The sequence below is a fragment of the Cololabis saira genome, chromosome 3, assembly GCF_033807715.1.
Source record: "Cololabis saira isolate AMF1-May2022 chromosome 3, fColSai1.1, whole genome shotgun sequence".
Taxonomy (NCBI): Eukaryota; Metazoa; Chordata; class Actinopteri; order Beloniformes; family Belonidae; genus Cololabis; species Cololabis saira.
Window position 1 is genome coordinate 14,953,262 of NC_084589.1, and position 26,528 is coordinate 14,979,789.

General features: G+C 41.8%; 1 protein-coding gene across 1 annotated transcript in view; it reads right to left on the bottom strand.

Annotated features, from left to right (window-relative positions):
• znf407 (zinc finger protein 407) overlaps positions 1-26,528 on the bottom strand; it is a 177,950-nt gene that overhangs the window by 55,518 nt on the left and 95,904 nt on the right. The window contains exons 6-8 of the mRNA XM_061716334.1: positions 21,646-21,812; positions 9,056-9,139; positions 5,247-5,367 (exon numbers count right to left, since the gene is read on the bottom strand). Coding sequence (XP_061572318.1) covers positions 5,247-5,367; positions 9,056-9,139; positions 21,646-21,812 — 372 coding nt within the window. The remainder of the gene's footprint in view (positions 1-5,246; positions 5,368-9,055; positions 9,140-21,645; positions 21,813-26,528) is intronic.

Consider the following 26,528-nt stretch of genomic DNA (forward strand, 5'->3'; position numbering starts at 1 on the left):
CCATTTCAGCAGGTAGATTGAAACAGAATTGGCGCACCATTCAATAAACAATAATAGGTGCCGATGCAGGTTGATGTGGCAGGAGTCAGATTCTACATATCAATTAGACGGTTTATGATGCCACTGTGACTTTAATGAGAAGGGAAAAAAAAAAAAAAAAAGAATGATTGTAAATGAAAGATTCCTTAAACACTAAAGTAAAGGCGTTGTGCAGCTCCCAACATAAAAAGTCAGACAGACATCATTAACTGACAGCACAGGACTCCCACTGCAATATCATTAGAATATTTTTACCACCATTTCTCAACTATAATTACCCTCCTCTATTATCTATCTCTGTCTGAACAGTGGATGAGTGGCATTTGATAGATCATTTACTCCTCGCTCATTTCCATGCATTTAGGCAGCAGCCCTGACGAAGAAAGCATTGTTCCATGGGAGAAGCAGAAATGACATCCAGTGTTTCACATGGACGTTGTGACGACGTACATCAGAGGCAGACTGGTGAAACAGATTGTTTTTCCACGAGCGAAAGATGTCAGTCACACGGCTGCATCACTTTACTCAGACAAAAATATTTCTCATTACTTAAAAAGCTAGATGGTGTTAACTCATCCAGCTTATTGTTTTCAAACAAACCGAGGGTTTAAATATGTGTTTAGAGTGCAAAACTTTTAAAACCCCCACAGCTTTCTGAGTCCCTCATGTTCCAACCGCTCTTCCTCCCCTCTGGACCCCCAAACCCTCGGGGACAATCAGGACATCATTTACTGTTTCATTTGCTGTTATCTGTAACCATCATTATGTATCAGCCAGGGAACAATAGGGCCTTTAACATTTGGCATGATCTGTGTTCTCGATCTTTCGGGGGGAGTTTAGTTGAGATGGGACCTAAATCGCACCTTCAGCAAATGCAGTTCAGTAAGTCTTAATCTGTTGTGGTTTTTTTTCTTAAGATACTCAACATTCAGTCAAAGAAAGAAAACTTAAAGAAATGTTTGTGGGCGATGAATTTACCTGATGTCCTACGACCAAAAATAAATAATATTTAGAAATGGGATATGAGATAATATTCAGTACTTATAGGGCTAATGAGCAATTTTTAAATAAAAAAAATACTATAGTTATCTGTCTATTACTTCAGACTTTAAAGGATTACAACTACAAAAGGCTTTGACTTCATTTCTCAGTGTTGTGTAACATTTTCTGTCACAGCACGATAGTCAGACGGGGGTCTACAGCCATCTGAATATCTCCGAGACGCCTGACTGAGGCAGAGCAGCGATTTGAGGATGCTGCTGCTGTAATCTCACTCACGATGCCAGCAGAGAGAAGCTTCATTGCAGTGATCATCATAAATGAGAACAACTCATTTGAGGACACATCTGTGCAATGCCCCCTGTCCTTTTATGAACACTGCACTGACTGACGGTTAACACAACTTGCAACGTTGGAGGTCTGCATTTTTAAACACCTAGGTTGGTTTTCCTCAGGTCCAATCCTTGATGTCCGCTGCCCTGCATGTTCAGATATTTCCACACTGCAACACATCTGATTCTAATGAACTGATCAACATCAGTTTGTCATCAAGGTTTGCACAAGTCTGCTCCTGATCTATTCATGGGAATCAGATGTGTTCGGGCAGAGAAACATCTGAAAGACATGAGGTGGTGGTCCAGGAGGATCAGACTTAAGCAACTCTAGACCATAGACGAATCCTCCATGATGCCTGCAGTAACTTTTCTGAAGAGTGGATTTGAAACTTCTTTCTCCTTGTTACTGTGCAGCACCGTGATGCATGATGGACCGTACATATTAATGGACACGTGTAAATACGCATGGTTGTAGCCAAAGGCTAATTGCCACCATTCGTCCCCGCGGCAAATGAATGGCAGACACAGAACTGGACACCAGCAGACATACGAGACATCAATGCCATACATAAACAAAACACAACATTAAAAACCCCAACTGGGCTAGATAAAAAACATTAAGCAATAAAAACAAACATAAAAAAAAGCAAAACAACAAAATACAACAAAAAAAAAAACCTTACATTAGAAATACAGTTATCAAATTACAGTTTCAATATGAAATTTATTCTAATAATCTCTGGTTTTCCTTCAGCCATATTTTAAGTTTTGCTTTAAACGAGGGTAAAGTAGAGCTGTCTCTTATAGTAATAATAATCTAATAGTAATAATAAAATGGACAAACCGAGTGGGCCCGGTTAGTCGTGGCTGCCGGCTCCTGAAGCCGACCCATGCTAGAGGAACTCCAGCAAACATTTGCAGTGGAAAATCCCATTTCAAACGTAATTTTAGCAGTGAAATCAGAAATGACCCCTGTATTCAGCTGATGCTGGACTGCTAAGCTAAGCTTTGTAATACAGGTGAGGACTGATGTGATAGTTAACAACTGGTAGAGAAGGCCCCACAATCAAAAGACTATGTCCCTAATTGTACATAAAACATTTTCCTTTATATTAATTTACCTGATGCCTGTACAGTTGTCACAGATGTGAGATCTAGCTATAAGGCCAAAATAATTTTTTTGAACCAGGAAGTAAATATTTTTAGTTTATTTCTGTTGGAAATTGAAGGTCATTGGAAGCTGACTCACTTTTGGAGTCAGCCCCCAGTGGTCAGTGGAGGAACTGCAACTTTTCTTATTTCCATGTTGGTCTCAATCTGGACATTAGATTGTTAATCAGAATGTACCAGTTACCACTGAGGCTTTACACATAAGGTTGTAACAGTTCTTGGGGGTTTGAGAGATGCAGAAAGACGGTGAAGTCCCAAACAAATGGGGTTAAAAGTTTAGTGAGAGTTTAGTGAGTGCCCAGGACTGTCTAGGTATGAGCACTGGGTGATGAAATGGGTAAAAAAATCAGGGATAAAAAAAAATATTAAAAAAAAAAAAAAAAAAAAAAAGTTTAGTGAGAGAGGGGGAAAAAATTGTGTAGAAACTTTGATGCTAACATTAAATTAAAGCGGTGATGAAGGCAGGAAAGGCGTCAAGCAACTGCCATGCAGCAAAGAAATACAATGTAATGCACAACGATAGGTAGCCCAAAAAGACTTAAAACATTGCTTTAAAAATGCCAACACTGTAAGAAAACCGACTGCTTCTGTAAGATTGAGTGGAGGATGACTGAAAAAAGAAATGAGGAACTGCCCATCACTTGAGCCATTATTCAGCTGAAAGCCTTGGAAATCGCCAGAGAGCTGAACACATCCACCACCGGGCTTTAAGCCAGCCTCCGCTGGTGCAGATGAATGTTGTGGCCGTATGGACTGCGTTTGCAACTACGGACCAATCCTACTCATGCTTTCTCTCAGACCTTGCAGGGAGACTACTGTCTTTATATCACTGTGTAGGTAACTCATGGAAAAAAACATTTGTGCCTTGTTTTAAAAAGAAAATCAACTAAAAAAAAACAAAAACAAACCAGTTCTGAAGTCTTGAAAGTCAATGATCAACAGGGTTATGTGGGAAAACTTTTCTGATATTGGGAAGGCAGAACATCCCACCGAGGTTCCAGGTATTACATCCAGTACTGGAGTTGAGGGGGGATGGCATCCCCCCCTGAAATAAAAACAATCAAAATCATCCCCCCTGTAAAACTGCCATCCCCCCTTTCCATCCCTTATTGTCATTTCATCAATGCATGTGGCATATTTTACTAAAATGAGACATTTTAACTAGAAATAAGACAAATATTCTTGTTAAGATTTTGAGTTTCTGCAGTGATCCATTTTACTTATCCTGTGAAGGACAGAGTCATATTGATAAGTTCAGAAAATTGTTTTTTATTTTTGTGTTTTGATGTATTTGATGTAAGCCCAGTGGATATTTAAAGCTTACAGAAGGCTGCATTTAACTGCTGCTATGTCATTCCTGCAGTATTTCTGCAGGTGTTTTGGTCACTGCTATTATTTGTAATACAGTATATTATATTATTTGTAAGCAGCACAAATTATCTGTCCCCATATGATAAAATCCACCATCCCCCCTGATTTTTTTTTACAACTAGTACTGGTACTAGTTACAGTACTGGTTACATCCTGATGTAGGTAATTTCCTAACTGAATCTACAGGTAATGTATTTTTAAAACCTGTTGTTTTCTATGTTTCAACAAGTTTTATTCATTTTTGGTTTTCTCTAATGTGTCCTGGAGGTAACTTTTCCCTCACTACCAAGCTGATGGTTGGAGATCTGTTGGTGTGGTATGTTCGTAGAGCTTTCAGTGAAGCATCACAACGGACCACTCTGAGGGTTTTGTTATAACTCTCCTTCCTGCTGATGGGAATGTTCTCAGTTTTACACCAGATATTACATATTGGGACCATGAATGCCAGTGGAGCATTTCACATGTCTATTTCCTGCGTCCGTCAGGATATTTCAAGATGAACCAAAGTGGTGGATCGACCAAGCAGCACTAAACTTTAATGCAGTTAAATTGACATATAAAATCCTAAACGTGTTATAATTCTTCTACAGCTGAAAGTAACAGGCCGACTACAATTATCATCATTGCACTTTTTCGTTGTTCAACTGCTTACAAAAGACAGATGAAATGAGTCGAGTGCTTCACTGCAGCAAAGGGTGCAGCAACCTGCAGAAATGGTTTTGTCACAGAGGGGGGAAAAAAAACGAATGAGTACATCTAAAACCAATGATGGGTTTGAGATCATTCCCTTTCACACTCTTCTGCCACAATCTGACGAGGAAGTGCCGGCTGAGAGGAAGAGCGAAACAGACAGCTAGAGAGAGATGGAGATGTGCAATGCCAGCCAAAACTTTTTCAATTTCACCGACAATTTCCTGTGTAATTACTGATGTGGTATGATGGTGTTTTAATGACAGGGACCTGCCAGTGACAGTGACATCAGTGACATTGTGTGTGAGGATGTGAGGCCGGCTGTGTGTGTTGGCGCGCGTGCGTGTGTGTTGTGGAGATCTGGCTGGGCCTGTTGATGATGGCAGAGTGATGAGATGGAGCCGTGCTGCGGAGATTAGACCTGTCTGCCCTCCACCGCCCCCGTCCAACACACACACAAACAACTCCATACACACTTACACACACAAAGCCTCTATCATTAACAGCACTCCCCACCCCCCATAACTACCTTACAGCACCACCTGCTTCTCACACACACACACACACACACACACATGATCATGAGTGCCACGGTGGCAGCCATCAACTCCACCAAGCGTGTGCGGGTCAATGAGCCGGTACCTGTAGTCGCACCAGGGGCAGCGGTACGGTTTCTCCCCGGTGTGAACGCGCTTGTGGCGTGAAAGGTGGGACTGCGTGGTGGAGGCGAAGTTGCAGAGCTTACATTTGAAGGGTCTCTCACCTGTGGGGTGATACGAGACAGACAGCAGCGGTGAGACGAGCAGACATTCAAACACGTACAACTGACATGATGACAGTGTGACCTCATTTAGCTGTTCTTAACGACTTCCCTGCAAAAACTCAAAATCTTAACAAAAATATTTGTCTTATTTCTAGTTAAAATGTCTCATTTTTAGTCAAAAAATCTCATTACACTTAAAACAAGACTCATTACAAGAAAAATAACTTGTTATTGGACTTGTCATCTTCTCATTACAAGCAGAAAAATCTTGTTCTATTGGCAGATTTTTTCTACTTATTTTAAGTGAAAATTTACTTGAAACAGGTGAAAATTGTCAAATAACAAGTTATTTTTATGGTAATGACTCTTGTTTTACGTGTAATGGGAGTTTTTGACTAAAAATGACATTTTAACTGGAAATAAGACAAATATTCTTGTTAAGATTTTGAGTTTTTGCAGTGTTGTTCCCATTTCAATTTGCACATAAACAGTGAAAATATATGAATTATAATATATATTTATACTTGTATATTTATGTCTTGTGTAAAAGTCGATGTTCCTGAAGGATGTTACACTTCCTGGGAAGTTTGCATGATTTTACTAACTTTTATTTGGCTCTAAGAAGACTTCATATACTGTACTTGCAGTGGTGCCCGTTTTAGGCCATTTACACACTTAAGCATTTTAAGACTGACTTTGACCCCAATATGCCCCCAATAACGATAATGTGACACCATGTGGCTTAATTGGACGTTGAACGTTTTTATTCTGATACCAAAACCGATGCCTTATATTTGATACAGAATCATGAGAAATATTTAAATTTTTATTAAAATATTACATTAGACAGCATAAAACTTTCATTGGTTTTGGAGCTGGTTTCAGTTGATAAATAACAGGATCTGGTTTTCTCAAAGGTGTGTTCAAGTCCAACGTGGCATCAGTACGCGTCTCTTATTTACTAGTTTTAAATGCAGAAATCACAGCTAGAGTCACTGACAGACATCCTAAGCACAGTCAAAGTTATGTCAACAACAGTTTCCAGATCTTTCTGCCCGGTTCTGCTGCTTAGGTTGTGACGGTTTGTATTAAGTTCAGGTGCCAGCCAGGTCTCTCTTTCAAACTGCACGTTGCCCCCTCTAATTAGGCTTAGACAACAAAGCGTGCATGACGTCACACAGGGAAAAGAAACCCCCCAAAAACTCCACTCTAAATTTTTGTAAATTAAATTTCAATCCAGAGAGGAAGAGAACTCAAAATTCACGACCACAAGTAAGAAAAGCACCGCTGTGTGCGTCTTTGCCCCAGAGAGCAGTCCAGTGGAGCAACAGTTTGCTTTCATCCCAAATAAATCCCCCACCATGACAAAGGAAGAGATACAAACGACAGAACAGGACTGCAGGACACAGGAAGCGGTGACAAATCCTCCACGTCCACTCTCTCCACTACAGGCTGCGCTGCAGCCTAATAACTGTGATCCAAGAGGTTTGGCTGGAACTTGGCGCCGATTTTTCATGTCAGGATGGGATGATTGGACTGCTTTGACTGCGGCAGCGCCAACCTTATGTTGTGTACTGTTACGGCTCACAAACATGGCAGCGAGCGGTACACAACGCAACCTGAACTGAATGAAGTACGGAAAAAGAGGAGCAGTTTTTAGAGCTGTCATAACACGACGCCTTTGTAACGTGTCGTGTTAAAATCGCCACTGTGAAGTGTTAGACGTGTGTGGTCTCGCCGCCCGGCTGAATCGTCTAGTCTGTGTGTTTTCAGGATAATAAAATCAAATCTGGCTGCAGTCTTGCATGTTTTTAAAACTGCTTTAGATTACTGTACATTCCTTGTTGCCACATTATGTTGAGTTGCAGTCATTTTAATCTTTGGTAGCTCGGTACTCAGCATAACTCCAAGGGCTTGTTATTATCATATACATTATTTCAGACCAACACTGTAGAGTCTCCGGATTGGATGAATGTCTGCAGGCAAGTTGTTTGCACGAGTGGCTCGATATTTTGGAGACACTTTCAGAGACTCAGTACATGAATGTATTTATACAAAGTGCTTTGAGTCACATAGTTAACTTTGCCTCCATCGCTGGCAGCTTCCAGGGCTGGTTTGGTGTGGTGAGCTCGTGGAATTGATCGCATCTTGTCTGCATCTTCTGTTCACTTCAAACCAGAGTCTTGTGTTGGCTGCTGTGTGAAAACGCACGTACGCACTGCAAAAACTCAAAATCTTACCAGGAATATTTGTCTAATTTCTAGTTAAAATGTCTCATTTTTAGTTAAGAAATCTCATTACACTTAAAACAAGAGTCATTACCAGAAAAATAACTTGTTATTTGACAATTTTCACCTGTTTCAAGTAAATGTTCACTTGAAATAAGTAAAAAAAATCTGCCAGTGGGACAAGATTTATCTTCTTATTACAAGTAAAAAATCTTTTTTTTTTCTATTTTTCTACTTATTTTAAGTGAAAATCTACTTGAAACAGGTGAAAATTGTTGTTTTTTCCAGTGATGAGTCCTGTTTTAAGTGTAATGAGATTTTTCTGACTAAAAATTTTTAACTAAAAATAAGACAAATATTCTTGTTAAGATTTTGAGTTTTTGCAGTGCGCTACGATTGTTTACACGGTGTCAACATTTCAAATGGCTGTACTGTGCTTGCAGGTCAGCTTCACACCCCCTTTAGTGCCTTTTTAGACTTCTCTATTCTGCAAATCCAGCGTAATACTGAGTCTAGTTTAGTGAAGCATCTGTAACGTGTCATGAACAAACTAATATACCGGTGACACCAAAAATGCACGTTTAGAAGCTATTTTTGACAGAAAACCCAGTCATTAGAAAATATACTAACAGATACTCTCCTGCACTCTTTGAGGCACGAGTCGAAGACTTCCGGTGCGTTGTTTTCCCCGTCCCACTAGCTGCTTACTTGTGCACATTGCTTTTGCATCAAAACTGTACAGTATGAAAGTGTAAAATAGTGGCACAATGATCCTTTAGGAAGCCTTCAGCACAGAAATGTTAGAATTAGCCTGGGGGAAATTCAAGAAAACAGTCCTGCAGACGCACCTGCATGACAACGGATCTGAACGAGCAGATAAATCGGTGAAACTGACACATATCAACACAGGAGACGAGGACGGGAGACGGAGGTTTCGGCGGGAAATGACGGAAAATCTGAGGAGCAAACTAAATGAATTATGAAAACCAGAATGAATATTTATAACAGGTTTCTTCATGTCTGCCAGGAAACGATGTTAAGGACAGCATTTGTTTCACTATCTCAATTTCAAAAAAATTAAGAAAAAAAAATCTCTTATTATTGACAGCCTATCTGAAAAATGCAATTTCCGGAAGTGACAGAATGACATGGTGAAATGATAACTGAAATTAAAAATCTCAGATTCAGTCAGGCATACGTGTACACGTGCCCATCACCAACAGCAGCATGTCACACTGATCCGCCTGAGTGTGTGTGAGTGTGTGTGTGTGTGTGAGAGAGACACAGCAAACAGTCATGAGGATGCTCACACCTCAGAAGTGTCAATCACCGTCTGAGACTGTCAAAGTCCTCACACACAAAACACGGGTGAGTTTGCGTGCTGCGTGAGTTCAGGATGTGTGTGTGTGTGTGTGTGTGTGTGTGTGTGTGTGTGTGTGTGTGTGTGTGTTGCTGCTCACCGGTGTGTTGGCGTCTGTGTTTCGTCAGGGCGTGTCTGGTGCCTCCCGCAAAACCACACAGGTCACACAGGTAAGACTTCTCTCCTGCAGAAGAAAGGAAGAAAAAAGCTTCAGAGACTGATCGTCTTTTAAAGATTAAATACATGTAAATCATGCATCGTTCAGGAGGATTCCTACTTGGGTTTAGACACACTGCTTTCCATTTAAAAATAAAACATTAAACGAAACATCATAATTATTAACAGGAACCATATTCCTCAGGTATCCGGTCAGAGGTCTGCGCTGGTCACAGCCAGTCGCAGTATGTCGGTAGGTCATGTGCATCTTAACAGCTCATTTCTGTTAAAACTCTGAAGGTTGGAAACCATAACGAAGAGAAAAATATTTAAATTTGGGAGCAGCAGATTGAGAAGCCATTTCCTCTCTGAACTGTAATGGAGAAAGTGACATTACTGATACATAAAAGGTAAGAAAATGAAGCTTAGATAGACGGATCGGCAGGTTTGAAGGCAGGAGGGACGGGACTGCTTTTTAGGAACAGATATGCAATTCCAGACATTTCTGTCTGAAGGAGCGTTTCTGCACCCAAGATGTTGAAATGTTGGCTGAAATTCACAGAATCTGTGAGTTTCACAGATGAAGAAGGCGATGATGAGTTTTTTTCTCCACTGACCTGCGATGTGTGGTTAAAAATACCGTACTTTGGCCTTTGAGCGGCCTCTGGGTACAATTTCATTAGCTTCAACTTGATTACCTGATGCGTGCTTTGAAAAGCAAAATAAAAAACTAGATAAGAGAAAAAGGAACTAATTTTAATCTCACTGAAATATGTGAGCCGAGATAAATCACATAAATAGTCCATGAATAAAATAGTTTGGAGTCAATAGGTTACGTGTAGCTTAAATGTAACCAACCATGAATATTCTCGCTTGGTCTTATAGCTGAGGAGTGACAACTCTGGATGTACTGATAACTGCTTGAAAAAGGGTCAATTCCAATCAAACAGTAATATTACTGCTGTAAATACGGGGCGGATTGAGGAGGATGGCAATTAGTTACATTTGGATCTTGAATCCTTTAGAAGAGAAACGTGTTTGTCTTCCCACTCGACAATGGCTGAGCGAGAGCTCAGCGCTCGACAAGACAAAGAGGAAGGAGACGTGAGATGGAGAGAAATGTGCAAAGTAGGAGCGAAGCAGAATGTGAGAAAAAGAAAAAAAACAGACTGAACAGATGAGCAGAGGGTCTAGTTGGCTAACAAATGAGCCAAGCAGAAGTCACAGATCACTAGTGTATATCCATCAGAGCTCTCATAGCTAACTAATTCCTCCAATCAGATGGATCCGTGTAAATATGTCAAATGGGGGACGGGAAATTGCCAGTGTGGTTTATTGACTGTGATAAAATCTGAAAAGCACCGCTGAACATAATTACATACTTGTCAGAGCCATAAAAATTAGCTTTATTATCAATGGGATGGTTTTGTACAACTTCATTTGGGGGCGATGCCTTCCAGATGGGGAGCGTGGAGAGCTTTTTTACACTCCTCCTCTCTTCTCTGCATCTGGCTCCGTCATTAACAGCATGATGGTCTCTCTTTCTACCCCTCTTTCTGTACGTCACTGCACACAGGCAGTAACACACACACACACACTAACATTTTGTGGCTTGCTTAGGGAAGCAAACACACACACACATTTACGGGATGGACACAGCTGTCCATGCAAATCTACACACACGCAAACACAAATCAAACATGTGTATGTTGTTTTCCGGCGCATGTATGGAGACGCTGCAGGTGCCGCATCACACGGCCCTAACACGAACACACACACGCACGCACGTACGTTCTGTGATGTGCAGCTGAGATCCCCATCGCCTAAATATTCATGGAAATGCTGATGCCGAGCCCCGGCTCTTGCCACTCACTGATAACACATTTGGGCGACTCTTCCAGCTGGGCCTCGGCGGTGCACCGCGCTTCTGCACCGATAAAAGCTTTCAAAGAGTCCGCAGAGACAAAGCAGCCTCAAGTTTCGTCTATAACACCCATTTAAAGCCACTCGACTGTGAGAGGAGTTTTAATGCGGTGTCACTTAGAAGAGTGGGTGAAAAAAAGAAAAAAAATGCTGTTAAAAAGTTACATTTGTTGGCCAATTCATTCAGGCTCACTTTACAGTCCGAGTGTGATTAGTCTTTAAAAGAAAACTGTTTTCATTTATATAAGGGTCCACTCTGCTTTGTTTTTGTAACACTTTATCCAAAATTAGCAGTTAAGACCGTCATTCTACATACTTGGCTGATGTTTGCAGAAAAATAATTATATACATATATATACACACACACATATATATATATATATATATATATATATATATATATATATATATATATATATATATATATATATATATATATATATATATAATAATTAGTATACATTTACATACAGATAGGTGGAAAGTCTTATGTTTTACATATCTAGACTAAATAAATAATTTGCATCTTACTTTGTTTTAGGTATGAACATCATATAACAGCGAATAATTATTATTATTTTGACAGAACCTGCAGATTATGCACGTTTAAAACTAAGCACGCCTTCAGCGCCTCCGTGGGAGTAAAGAGGGGAAGCAGCAGCCCTGGTAAACAAATTCACTTTATTAATCAGTAAATTGAAAGTGTTGCCACCTCTGTCAAAGCTTGTTGGTCTGTAACCTTCAGATGTGTGTTAACACAATGACAACGAGGAAAGACATCAGCAATGGTCTTGGAGAAGCAACTGTTGCGCCCGCTGTTTCCTGGATGATGTGCTCCTGGAGGTTTATTGGTGTTTAAAGGGAGTTTCAACACAATTATTATCATTATTGTTATTTTGACAAAAGCTAATCTAACATTCAGAGGATGCACATTTAAAACTTAACACGCCACAGGAACTGGGCTGATTGTGATTTCCGGTTTTATACCAAAGTGATACAGAGTTAGATGTTAGACCGTCAGCTGAGTCTTGGCTGAAATGGGTTCATGCAGCTGAACACCAGCAACGCTATAGCAGACTGAAAAAAAGAATGAAAAATTTAAAGGTGGTTCGAGAAGCTACTCAATCATGGGTGAAACTTTGTTTTCCACTCACCAACTCTGCATTTGACCTTTTTGTGTCCAGAAAAAAAGGATGGATACAAACTTTCTGGGACACTATCAGCTCTTACTGTGAGAGACCACTTAGGATGGATGGATGCAGCTCTCATCTAGAAATGTGGATACATTCTGTCAGCAATCCAACAGTGTGACAGTCCGAGAGTCGGAAAGTCCAACAGTTCAACAGTCCGGTGTCGACACCAGAAGCAGAGTAGCAGTCTTACATGCTTCTCTACAGGTTTTTCAGAGGTCCCACCTCCCAAAACGATTGTGTCTGCTCCTGTCCACGGATGAAATAAACCAAAAATCAAACAAAATAGAAGTAAATAATAAGAATCTCAAAAAAATGAAGATGACCAAGTTAATAGAAAAGAAAACCACACCGTTTAATATTGTTTATTGACGATTAGATCTCTCCCGTCTGAGTCACGGTTAGGAAATAACTTGATTTTGATCATAATATTGATTTATTCCGTCTTAACAGAAACTTGGCTCCAGCGGGAGGATCATGTTGGCACCAATGTCTCTAAGCTATTTAAATACTTACATTTTTCCAAGAACCCGGCTGTCTCAAGATGTTTACAGACCTTCTTCTTTAAACTCTTGATCTTGTTTTGACGTACGGCACAAGCCAACAACTAACAATATTTCTTCAGAAGCCAGTTTTAAATAAGTTTTCAGTTTACATTAAGTGACTACACACAGCATCTGAGGAGGAATATCATCATATTAGGTGTTCACCAGAGAATACTGGAATCACATTTAGGGGAACGGTTCAGCTGTTGGTTTCATGGAGCTCTTGTGCCTGGAGCGGCGGGAAACGACCTCGGCTGTATTCCTGCACTGTCTTCTCCATAATGTCACGGCCTTGACAACAAATTCAGATTTGAATATTCTTGTCCTCACATATAAATCTCTCGAGAGCCGGGTTACATCGGATCACATAAATGTCATAGTTCCAAAAAGGTCCCAACAGGGAACTTCGCCCCCAGATTTGCAGTCTTACTTGTGGTTTTTACAGATTCTAAGGTATGACTGGGAGACGGAGCCTTCAGTCATCGGCTCCTCTCTTGAAGAACCAGCTCCAGTTGGTATCCAGGACTGAAACACCATCCCTACCTCTACGGATTAATCTAAAAACCCTGAATCCTGGACCATGCCTTCAGTTCTGCTGGTGCAGGTCCAGGCTGCAGCCACCATTGCTGTCTTTCACTTTGTGTTTTTCTTTGTCTCATAGCAGCCATCTCCTGCATGTCCTCTGTCCTCTCGCCTCATAACCCGCTGATACCCACTCTTACTGAATCTGGTGCTGCTGGAGCTTTATTGGTGTTTAAAGGGAGTTTTTCCTTTTTTCTGACGTCTGCTGGCCGGTGCAGCCTCAAGTTTTAGGATTTAATATACGTGAAGGTTTGCTACGATCTGTCGGTGTCCTCAGCTAAACTATTTGTTTATGTATTTATTATGAATTGGCACATAAAAAAATTCTTGAAAAAAAAAGACTGGTGTAATGAATTTAAAATCCTTGAGGGGACAACAGAAAGGACACAAGCAGAAAAAGCTCATAAAATTAGCAAAATGTATGAAATTTGGGTGGGATTTTTTTTTTCTTTCAAAATAAACTGATTTATAAACACCACATTTATTTTCTGTGTCTCTCGACTCATCATGAGTTACAGGTCCCCTGATCAGTGCGTTTATCTGGAAAAAAATAAAATAACAAGCAGCCCTCGCTCCTCCTGGCCTCCACCGCTCCTCCCCCTCCTTTCCATCCCTCATTATGGCCAACGCTACAAGACCACACCACAGAAAAATCCATAGGCATCGATCGCTTTGCCCAGCCGCAGTCGCCACAATTATTCTTGAGGAGGAAACGTTGGCGATAAATTACATGTGCGCTTTTCATCTGCTGTTCTGCAGGGTCGAGCCCTCTGAGGACCTGGGTGGAGACGGGGTGGGGCGGCAGGAGGGGGGACCTGCTGCTGTCAGCGCCGGACCATGTGGCCGGTCCCTCAATCCCCCGCATCCCCATAGCATTGACCCGGATGATGTTGGACTCCTGTTGCCCTCTAGCTTTTATCTGAAACTAAAGATTGTCAACTCCAAAAACAGGATAAGTTTGAATCCAACCTGAAGTTAAAAGGAAGTAAACCTGCAAGTCAACAAGTGCAGACGTAAAAAACCTCTATAAAACCTCATCTACTGCTAATGCGTCGGCTCTGAGAGCACTTAAACTTTTTTGGGCTGTTTGAATAGTTGCCTTCACTTCTTCTCTTTTGTTCCCATGATGCACCTCAACCTTCCACCTCTTACTGGAATTAAATAGGCCTTATTGCCAGACAATAAAAGAACTTTGAAGTCAAAATATACAACCTTCCTTTGCATGTGTGTGCAAATATAAAAGTGTGTGTGGTTGTGAGCGTATGTGTTTTAAATAACCCCGGAGGAGTCTGCATGCAGCTATAATTGCCTCCCTCATTAGTTATGTTTTAGCAGGAGCGGATGGGAGGGCAATTAATTTTACCGCTTAATTTTTGACACAGAATCCGCTGCTGTATTGATGTGCTCGCCATTTTGGGTCTCATTTTTCAGGGAAATTAATTGACAAAGTGCGAAGATTTATCAGCATATCGCCAGATTAAGCGACAAACTGAAGCAATAAGGAAATCAATTGTGGTCCTGTCGCTGTGTTCAACCCCCGCCCCCCCCACCGCGCCGCTCATGTATCTCCCCCCTCCGAAACGCCCAAGAGTGTAGGAAAAGCTGGATGGGTCAGATACAGTGTGCTTATTTATTTATTCGAGCCACTCATTCGTCAGCCGTTATAAATTACCGTGGCGGCTGACGACCAGTGAAACCCCCATCACAGTCCTGCTCCGCCGCCTTCAGACATGACTGGTGTGTGCGCGGAGAGTGATTAACATAAAAAAACGCACAAATCAGAGAGGAACAATGAATCCTGTTAGAGGCTGGAGAGTGAGAATGGAGGTGTTAACTTTCTTCCCCTCTCTTTTTCTGTCCAACGAGCAGAGCTGAGCAGGTCACACCCTGCGACTCTGGCCGGACGATGACGAGATTTGGCCTTTTCAAATTCTGGCGCACGTTAGTGTGGGTTGTTAGTAAACGAAATGCACCCGGGGTCGATGCACAACAGGAGCTTAGCTGTGGTCATGTGTTTATACAGTAGGCCTTTTCAACTTCATAGGGGAAGATTCACCACTTCTTTGTCTGCATTTTTTTTTAAATGGGTTTCAAATAACTCAAGAGAACGATTGAGTGACAGGAAAAATGTATAAAAAGGCAGATCTTCTATTTTTAACATAACGTACACTGCTTGTAGCACATTTCTTAAGTTTAAACCAGGGGTCGGCAACCATGCGGCTCTTTAGCGCCACCTTAGTGGCTCCCTGGAGCTTTTTTTCCCCTGTCTTTTCTCTTTTTTTCTTCTTTTTTCTTCTTCATTTTGACTTTTTTCTCGAAATTTTTACTTTTTTCTCAACATTTCGACTTTTTTCTCGACATTTTGACTTTTTTCTCAAAATTGTACTTCAACATTAATCTTGACATTTCAACTTTTTTCTTGAAATTTTGACTTTTTTTCTCGACATTTCCACTTTTTTCTCGACATTTCAACTTTTTTCTGTGTTGCCTTCATTCTAAGGCTTATACAATACTTTTCATTTTTTGCGGCTCCAGACATGTTTGTTTTTTGTGTTTTTGGTCCAATGTGGCTCTTTCAACATTTTGGGTTGCCGACCCCTGGTTTAAACCCTCCTGCTTGTATACAAGACGGATCTATTTAATCCTTTTAATTGATGTACTGTCAATCTCTTTTTAAAGTTCCTTCATTTAAAGGAGCCGTCTGTGAGAAATGTCCAAAACTGGTACTGCAGTCACTTTCAAAATATTGTTGAGCGGCGTGTACCCTCCCCCTCCTCCCCCCGACCAGAGGTTGCCAGGTAGGCTGCAGAATGCAGCAGGAACGTAGGCTGCCATGGCTGCGATAATTAGAGCCGAGCTGGCAACCTGGATGCCGAAACAATACTGACTTGGTGATTGGGAGATAGGTGGAGGGTGGAGCTTCAGAAACAATACTGACTTGGTGATTGGGAGATAGGTGGAGGATGGAGCTTCAGAAACAATACTGACTTGGTGATTGGGAGATAGGTGGAGGGTGGAGCTTCAGAAACAATACTGACTTGGTGATTGGGAGATAGGTGGAGGGTGGAGCTTCAGAAACAATACTGACTTGGTGATTGGGAGATAGGTGGAGGGTGGAGCTTCAGAAACAATACTGACTTGGTGATTGGGAGATAGGTGGAGGGTGGAGCTTCAGAAACAATACTGACTTGGTGATTGGGAGATAGGTGGAGGGTGGAGCTTCAGAAACAATACTGACTTGGTGATTGGGAGATAGGTGGAGGGTGGAGCTTCAGAAACAATACTGACTTGGTGATTGGGAGATAGGTGGAGGGTGGAGCTTCAGAAACAATACTGACTTGGTGATTGGGAGATAGGTGGAGGGTGGAGCTTCAGAAACAATACTGACTTGGTGATTGGGAGATAGGTGGAGGGTGGAGCTTCAGGCCAAAACAAAAAATGACAACATAAACATCAGTTGAGGGCTGCAACTCCTCTTTTTAAACTGGAATATCCTGGCTTGAGTGTTGTTGTCAGTGACATAAGTATTTGAAATGAACATGATTTTTAAATGTCTGTTGACATATCAGGGTCATTTTATGATTCGTTTTATTATTGCTCTTACATACAGCTCCTTTAAGAAACACAAGACCTGCTCCAGTTAGATACCAGCCAGCTCTGCCACAGCCTTAAAAAAATATTGCAACCACAATTTTGATCATACTGCCCATTATGAGTTTCAACTTGATTTTCCTTAAAAGTGTCCTTCTTTGGGGGGTTTCTGGCATGCTACGCCACAATGAAGGTAGAGCCTGAGGGACAGGCTGAACTGCATCGTGCTCCTGGCGCAAACCCTATTTTCACAGCTATAGCTGGACTTGACCATGCTCTCTAAATGGAAGGGGAAACGTTTTCAAAAGCAAAGAAACAGAAGCCCACTTGCCTCGCTTTAAGTCTTAAGTGGCAGGTATTTCAAATGGGCAAAGAATATCATTTAACCCCTCCAACTGGGAATTTTCCATGGAAAAGCAGTTTCAGGAAGCTAATGTAACTGGTGCACAAATTTACTGTAGAAATAAGCTGTAAAGAACTCAGTTCTAAGAGGTTTTGTAATTACTGTACTATGTTATTGGATAACAGTGTCATAGTTTAGTCTAACTCCATCCATGTCTGTGTTTCATTGATCATCGACCTTGGAAATGTATAAACCAAACACAGTTTACGTCAACCAAAGTTTGGAACCACGATGAAGGTCTTGATGTTTTAGTTCCCCCCCATCACTTTAAATTAATTTGACACTTTCAACAAATGAGCTTACCCTAAGTGCAGACTCCACCCTTGGACGACCTCCTGTTAGCCCCTGCGTTTCCTCCGCCAGCGTACGACGTAACTCACACCCCCCCCCCACTACTGACTGCTCTGCTCCCTGGATAGATTAGTTCAACTTTTCAATCTCCTTCTTATTTTATTAGCATCGCGTCTTAGGTCTGCGAAGAAGACAATTTACAACCTTTAACTAGATCACAAACATGCAGATAATATTTCAGTGTGTCAGGCCGCCCGCTGGAATGCGATTGCAGCGACAGGATACCTTTAGCCAACAGCTCAACTCGGCACCAATTACAGACAAAGGAGTGTTGGAGGTCACACCAGCGCAAATTGCATTAGCCTTCTGAGTGTCGCTAATCAAGTCAGGTCTTGTCGCGCACTAAAAACGATCTTTGTCTTAATTCCCCTACTTTCATATTTGCTCACCTTTGATCTCTCAATGTTTCTTAGTCACTCAGTCACTTTTTTCCATCTCAATCACCTCTCTTGCTGTCTTCAAGTGTGTTTCCTGCCGCCCAAACTCACACAAAAGTAATGCACACATTCCACGACGCACAAACCCGACACCTTTCCAGGTGACAACTAAGCGACAGCATGGCGGCGGCTGCCTGATGGGGAGCGATGAGAGCTGGAAACAAATGAAAATAAAAGCTCCAATTATGTCGGAGGCGCCTTGAAGTTACATCACTGTTAAAACACATTTAAAATAACATCCAGCGAGTCTCGTTCTGACACATACATGAACCCGTGCACGCAGCGGGGGCCCGGGACGGGTGGAGGGCTCTCCTGCAAGAGCTCACTCAGGCTGTCAGGCCACTGGCTGCTGCTGCTTCTGTCAATGACTTAAAGGAGCATCAAGGAGCCATGTGTGGGACATCACAGAGGCCGAGGGGAAACTGCTGGGCCGCAGCACAAAGACACTTTCAAAGACACTGACTTGGACGCCTGTTGAGGGGCTATTATTCAAGACAGTATCCTTCTACCGCCCACTGAACCATCTGTCTATCCAAAGTTTTCAGAAAGGAAAGAAAAACACGACTCTGAGCGGTCCCACAGTGCACCTTACTGTAAGAACAGAGACGAAAAGGAGGGATAGAATTGGAAAGACAAGCTGCTGCTGTATAAGCACGCACAAGTATAATGAAAATACCCACACGTCTCAGCGCCAAGATCCAAGCTTTGGATTTCATTGGTGGAGATTCCTCTCCTTTGTTGTGGTGGTATCAGAAAAAGAAAGAAAGATGCTTAACCTTTACATCAGGTATATCATCATGGGAGCAGTTAACTTTGAGCGGTTCCAGTGGATTTGGACTTTAAACCAATAAATAAAAAAATACTTTCTTCTTGAACTTGCTACACTAGATAACGGGTTAAATGAGTGTTTCAGTAATATAATAGCATGTTCATAGAAGAAGTTTTTAGTTAGTGATCAAAGTTGAGTAAAAGGAAACAAATTCTGCCTTCCAGACCCCTCAGGTCATCTGGATCTGGTTTTTTATCAGCTCCCAGAGTCAGAACCAGACACGGAGGAGCTGCATTCAGCTTCTATGCTCCACACGTCTGGAACAAACTCCCAGAAAGCCTCAGATCAGCTGAAACACTTTTTCACAATTTATTTAAGTCCAGGTGGAAGACTCACCTGTTCTCAGCTGCACTGAATAAAGTTCCAAATCTGCACTTTTAAGCTGGATTTTTTTTAAACTTAATCATATTTTAACTACTGATTGTATTGATTAATCTTTTTTCTTTATTTTTGGTTTAAACTTTAAAACATGCTTTTAATTTCTACCATGTGATGTTTTAATGTCTCTGTAAAGACCTTTGAGTCACCTTGTTGCATTGTAGCGTACAAATAAACCTGCCTGCCTTTCTGAGGTCTTCATGAAATGTGCACGTAAAATATATTTGACAAAATATGACACAGATACAGTACAACAGCTCCTTTTTAACCATGTCTGTTCTGCTGTGGTCACAGTGGCTGCTTTTAGGAGGAGGGGGGTCACATACTTGACCTCACCTCCTCATCTGCAAGGTGTGCCTTGAGCTGCCAACCTCAGAGGAACAATAAAGGAGGATGCCAAGGTATTACACACTTCCCAACAATTATCTGTTGCTAAATATGTGTGGTACTCCTCCTATTCACAGCCATTTCCACTGGTACAGAATGTACCAAACCCATCGCAATGAGCCATGAATTACAGGGGGGTGTACAAGAAAGCACCTGCAAAGCAACCACGATGACCGTAGGACTGCTAAAGACACCTTAGATCATCAGATCATATCTGCTGAAGTGCCAATGGTCCACTCACTGGTCTAGCTGCTCCCCTGCACAACATTACAGACTGTTTTGTTGACACTCATGTAGCATTGCTCTGCCTGTGCCACATACTTCCTGTCTCTGATTGGTAGTATGAGTATCTAACGGCTACGAGAGGCAGTTTCTTCAAGATTAAAGAGCTGGCCTGGCACATCTGTGACATCACAGAACCTTGCAATTCTGGATGGCATATTTTAAGACTGATTTTTTAAAGGGGACCTATTATGGCATCTAATACCTATTTTAAACAGGCCTTGAATGTCTTAAAAACAAGCTTTTGATTGTTTTTGCTAAATAAATTAGAAATTCAGCCTCTGAGCCATGTCTTTATCATCCCATTCTCTAACCTCATTATCTATGTAGGATTCTGAGTGGGCGGGGCTATGATAATGAGGCTCTGTGCTGATTGGCTGCCTGAATGACGCAATACACCGCTACGAAAAAATGGCGGAAGGTCCGGCCGGTGGAGTTAGTTGTGGGCGTGGTTTCACACATCGCTCATGTCGTGACGTCACGACAGGAGCAGAATCTGTACGGCTCGTAGAAGCCACATCACACTGGATGGATCATCCGGGCGGCTGTACAGACACTGCAGAATTTGGTTGCTTTCCTCCTTCTCTGAGTTGGCAGGCTGAGGGGAGACCACTTTATATATGTTAAAGCAAGAAAAAAAACTTGTTTTTCATAGTAGGTGCCCTTTAAAATTAAGTCATACGGTTGTGTTATGTTGGACTTTAAGATTTGACAGTTACTATAAACACCTAAGTTCATCCTCCAACCACCAGTAGCTGCAGTGCAACCAAAGAAGCTCTTCTGTACGTGTTTGGATATCTTCGGATTTGTTACTGATTTCTTTTTGGACCAAACTTGAAAGACTTGAACACAGAAAAGTGCAAAAGCATTTCTTTCCTGTCTTTTTCAACCGTTTCGCCTCACAGAGACACACGCACATCACTGGTCGAGTGTGGGGGAGCGATTCTCATGAGCATCAGATGGACTTGAGGAAAACACACTTGCTGACCAGCTGGATTTGACGAAAATACACTTGTTGTCCAGATGGACTTTCTGGAAAATACACATGACGGCCAGTTGGATTTGGGGAATGCACACTTGCTTCATTTCCTCGACACGCAACGCTCCAAATGTGGAGGAAGCAGAAAACAACAACACGAGAATACAAACATCCCTGTGCTGTTTTGCTTCTCTCTTTGGCTGTTAATTGGCTGAAAAAGTATCGCATAACGATGGCAGTCCTATCGGGATCAGAGGTGTGCTGAAGCATCTAACGAGTGTTTGCAAGACCGCCAACAACTCACTCTCCACTTTCTGTGGATGTTGAAAATGAGTACAGATGGACAAGCCGCGGCTATTATCGGCCAAAAACTCGCGGATATTTATTCCAACCAAAGCTGTGAAGATTCATGATCAATGTGAGATTTTCACAGATCACATAAACTTTATTTTGTGTAACAGTCTACGGCTATAGAGGGACGGGAAAAAAGTGCACTTAGTCTGGTCCAAGTAAGAGTTTTCGTGATGAATATCCCTTTGTCCAAGACAAATAATGACTGCCTCTAAAATCAAGTATCATGAATTGTGCACTTTGGAGTGTCAGTTATCATGTTTATGGAGGAGCAGCAGCGACTCGGCTGCCAGCTCTGCGTCTCACCGGTGTGTGTCCTGTAGTGGTCCTTCATAGCTGACAAGTTGAGGAAGGCGTAGTGGCAGGAAGGCCAGGCGCACTTGTACGGCTTCTCCCCACTGTGCAGTTTCATGTGGTTGTTCAAGGCCCATTTTTCACTGAAGGAGCGGTCGCACAACTGGCATTCAAACTTCCTGCAGGAGAAGAAGAAGAAAGGAAGAGAGCAGAGAAGTGAGGAGGGGAAAATCAGAATTATTTACTGATCCCAAAGCTGTTGTAAAATGCTGGAAAATCTACCCTGTGAGGGAAGAAGTGGAGGTTACTTGTACCCACACCCACGGAGCACAGGGCTGTGTGATTCTGGACTGTACATCTACACACACACACACACACACACACACACACACACACACACACACAGAATGCAGCTGGCTAGTGGTGTGTCATGTCTGTATAAGCAGGCATTGATTTTTCTGTCCTGGCCTGCCACCTCCACCATTTATTCTCTGCTTTGCACCAGGGCCCAGAGGACTTAGAGAAATTCTGTTACAGTCCACACACACGCACGCACTCAGACACACACAAACGCACACACACACACCCTGCAGGGCCATTGGGGAGAATAGAGTTCACCTGTCCAGTGTCCCTGACCACTTAGCCAGGGCTAAATGAACAGTTAACAATATTTTACTTCTGGCTTCTCTCTTAAGGGTCTCGTATCGCAGCTCCCCTCTTTGAAAACCCCTCTACAGAACGTTTCCTCCTCTCACACACACCGGAGCTCACCTGGCTTCAGACAGCATCATTCCAGTAAAGGTAAAGCTTGACTTATTGTCTGGTTGCATGATGTCTTCTGAGAATCAGAGCAGAGGCCGTGAACATGCTCGTCATCCCGTCCCTGGACTCCCGTCTACACTCTCTCCACGTCTACAACCTGACAAAAGCTGTCTTCTTTTTCTAAACCCCGTGTGTAGGATGTTTGCACCTATATCCATCTTCCGTGTGTTATTAGGACTTCTAGAAACATGGAAGACAATAGAAAAGCCCGTGCTTGAATTAATCTTTACCGCGCGCCATAATTTAGGCGCAGAATGACTAATGCGCGAGTCATAAACAAATGAAGTCGGCTTTTGGGGAGCATCCGTCTTGCAGTGAGGGCCGTGTTATTTTAGGGAGGGCGGCTGTCTTTAAGTCCTGATTGTGTCGCTTAATCCCCGTGGTATCTGTTTCATAGCGAGCAGCATGACACTCACCTGAACAAATAATGACTCCAAGCGGCATGTAGCATGTGTCTGAATCAATAATTCAAACTCATACATCTTCCTTACTGGAAGGGAGGGAGGGGAGGAAGGAGAAAGGAGGGAATTAAAGATGAGGAGGTGGAGGGAAGGGGAGAGAGACAGACAGAGAGAGAGAGGAAAATGTGTCCTGGCCTCCATATCAATCTATATCTTCTATAAAGATGAATCTAAATGGGATATAGATGTCACCCTGCACCAGTTGAGGGGACATTTTAAGCTCACTTACAAGGAAGGATGGAGCAGATTTAAAATGGCGCCTTTATCACCTGGCTCTCAGCTCAAATATCTACTTAAAGAGCCCAGTTTTCTTCTCGCTCTCGTCACCTAACTTGGCAGAGACTTTATTTGACCAACAGCTGAACATCTGCATGTGTATTTCCTTCACTTTCCGTTGCCGCTGTATTTATAGAACAGCCCGTCGCCCGTGTCGCCGTGGGAGAAGTAAATAAGATGAGTGAAGAGATGCTATCTTTTATTGTAAGCATTATGCACAACACTCCTGCTTTATGAGCTAAACGGGCCGCTGTTTATCACGGGGCATAATCGCAAAGTCAGGCAGGCGGGCAGGCCTTGACGTGGGTACGCTGGGATGGAGGGAACAAGAAAAGGTGGGCGGGGGGGAGAGAGCGGAGGAGAGAAGATGGAGGAGTTGGGGATGGCAGAGACAGTGGGGTTTTGTAAGGATGAGAGGAAGGTTTGCGTCTGTTTTTATGGGATCAGATGGAACGCTTTGATCTTGTCCCCGAGTGTCAGATCCCGTCACGATCCACCGTCTAACCCATACATATGCATCCCTGCCTCCAAACAGCCATGCAAAATGCTGCAAAGGTGGGAGGAATCGGAGAGAGAGGGAGAGAGAGGCTGAAAGTGTGTGTGTGTGTGTTTGGAGGAAACAACGATGGAGAAGGACCAGCAGGAGATTCAGAAGTCTACATGAAAACTTTCATCGTCTTGCGTCACAGGAATGAATTTAAAAGCAACAACAGGAATAACTTTTTAAATCATTCTAGAATGGTTCAACTGGCAGTTTGTTGAAATTACGATCCTTCATAATTTTTCCATGCTGGTTACGATGCTGTTCTGCCTGAACGATTCTTAGTTGTGACTGACCTCCTGGTAAGACCCGCCCCTCGCAAACAGACGAGCCAATGGCTGTTGAGTATCAGCTGCGCAGGGCCAGAGTTTTCAATTCCACAGGAAAAAATATTTCCAAGACTAGCAACAGTAGAAAACAGGTGGCGGGACAAACAAGCTATGATTAGGAGCAAATGAGAGCATAAAATTCACTGCAAAAACGAATATTTGTCTTATTTCTAGTTAAAATGTCTCATTTTTAGTCAAAAAAATCTCATTACAATTTAAAACAAGACTCATCACTGGAAAAAAACAACAATGATCACCTGTTTCAAGTAGATTTTCACTTAAAATAAGTAGAAAAATCTGCTAGCGGAACAAGATTTTTTTGCTTGTAATGAGAAGATAAATCTTGTCCCACTGTCAGATTTTTCTAATTATTTCAAGTGAAAATGTACTTGAAAAAGGAGCAAATTGTCAAATAACAAGTTATTTTTCTGGTAATGAGTCTTGTTTTAAGTGTAATGAGATTTTTTGACAAAAAATTTGACATTTTAACTAGAAATAAGACAAATATTCCTTGTAAGATTTTGAGTTTTTGCAGTGTTGTTTCTACGTGAAAGCAGTAGATTAGCTTCCAGAGAGCAGCTAAGGATCAGAAACAGACCTAAAATGCAGATTAATTGAAGAGGAGAGGTCAAGTATATAGTTTTTTACAGGTCCTTGGAAGGTGGGATGGATGAGAGTGTTGCACTGATAGGATACATGTTTTTCCAAGATGTCGCTCCAGGAGCCGGATGTTTCGGACTCTTTTCCCTCTCTGAATGGATTTCTGACCGTACATGTGGCCCGACGACATCAGACAGATCTACAGAAGTGGAGTAAGACTGCTTGCAGTGCTTGAGACTGTGAAATTTACTAACATGGATAGTAAATTTCCATCCATGTTGTCTACTGTAAGTTCACCTGCGTCAATGCTGCGTGTGATGTCATCAATATACTTGCTGCTAGGCGACAACTCTGCAATGTATTCGTGCTAAAGTCTGCACGATATTACATGTGATATATGATATCATTGTTGAATATTGCTGTGATGATATGACTTGCGATATATAAACGAAAATAGTGTATAGTGTGTCTTATTGGAGATCGGTGAAAGAAAGTTAAATGTATTATTTCATAATGATAGCTACAAAGTTTTATTGAAAATAAATGAATAAAAATAAACCCTGCAACAATTGCAAAGGTCACGATGCTGATTTAGATGCTCATTTCATTTAAATTAGCATTTCCGACAGTAATGTTCCATCTTATTGTCAAATTTATTGTGTTATTTATACTCCTTCACCAGTGCTTTATCATGGGAGAAGTAGCTGAGGTGGTGGAGGAGAATAAATATGTCAGTGTTCACCTGGACAGCAGACGAGACTGGCGATACAACGCTGATGCAGTTTATAGGAAAGAGCAGACTTTACTTCTTAAGGTCTGTTGAGGAGAGTTCAATCAATCTGTTGGGGAGCAGCATCAGAACCAGGGACTTAAAGAAGCTGAACTAACTTGTAAAGGAGACTGGCTCTGTTCTGGAGCCTCTTAAATTAGACTTCTGCAACAATTAATTTTTCCTCAGGGATTAACACAGTATTTTTGTATTTGTATTGGATTGTACTGGCATTTAAAATGACATTTAAAATGTAATAGCACAGCATTTGGCTACCGTTTATTGCATTTTTTCCCCCAATATGAATATTGTGATGTTAATGCTGCAATAACCGATAACAGTCCTATTTGTGATGATGTCATGTTCCTAAATAAAGTTCCTAAACTCATCCTGGTATATATGGTTTTCTTATTCTGTTATGTAATGAAGAAACATCCCTCCAAACATCTGTTTTGATGTGAATGCTGTAATTTGCCCTGGCTGTCAGCATTTCTCTCGGAGAGGATCATCCACACCTGATGAAGTAGGATGAACTTTGGACTTTTGAAGGGAAATGTTACATAAGAATAAAAGCTGTGTGCTTTACATGTGGGTTGAAGAGTAGTGCTCTTGTTTCAAAAGCAGTAAAAGTAATTTGTGTTTGCATCTAACAGTGGTTCGTTATGATGATAAGAGTGGACATAATCATATTTCCGTATCATCAGGACTGATGCTCTCTGCTGTTAGGCGGGAGGAATACGGTCGTTTATCAGCATGACATAAATGAGACAAAAATATCAGCATATTGGATACCTCCAGAAATGAACTATTGTGCATCCTCATTTCACATGTAAATGTACTGCATTTTCTGCGGCTGCACATGTGTAGGTTTGGACCTTTTGGTGCATCTGGGGAGAAGCTCTTCCTACAGCGGCAGTCAGCCTGATTAGAGTGGGTGTTGGGTAAAAGATGGGTCTTTCTGGGACATTTGCATCATTCAAACATACACAATCTGTTAATATTCCATTTTGGGATGATGATGATTATGATGGTGATGATGATGATGGATCCACTTGCAAACACAGATTTTAAAATAACAAACAGGGAATGATCCTTGA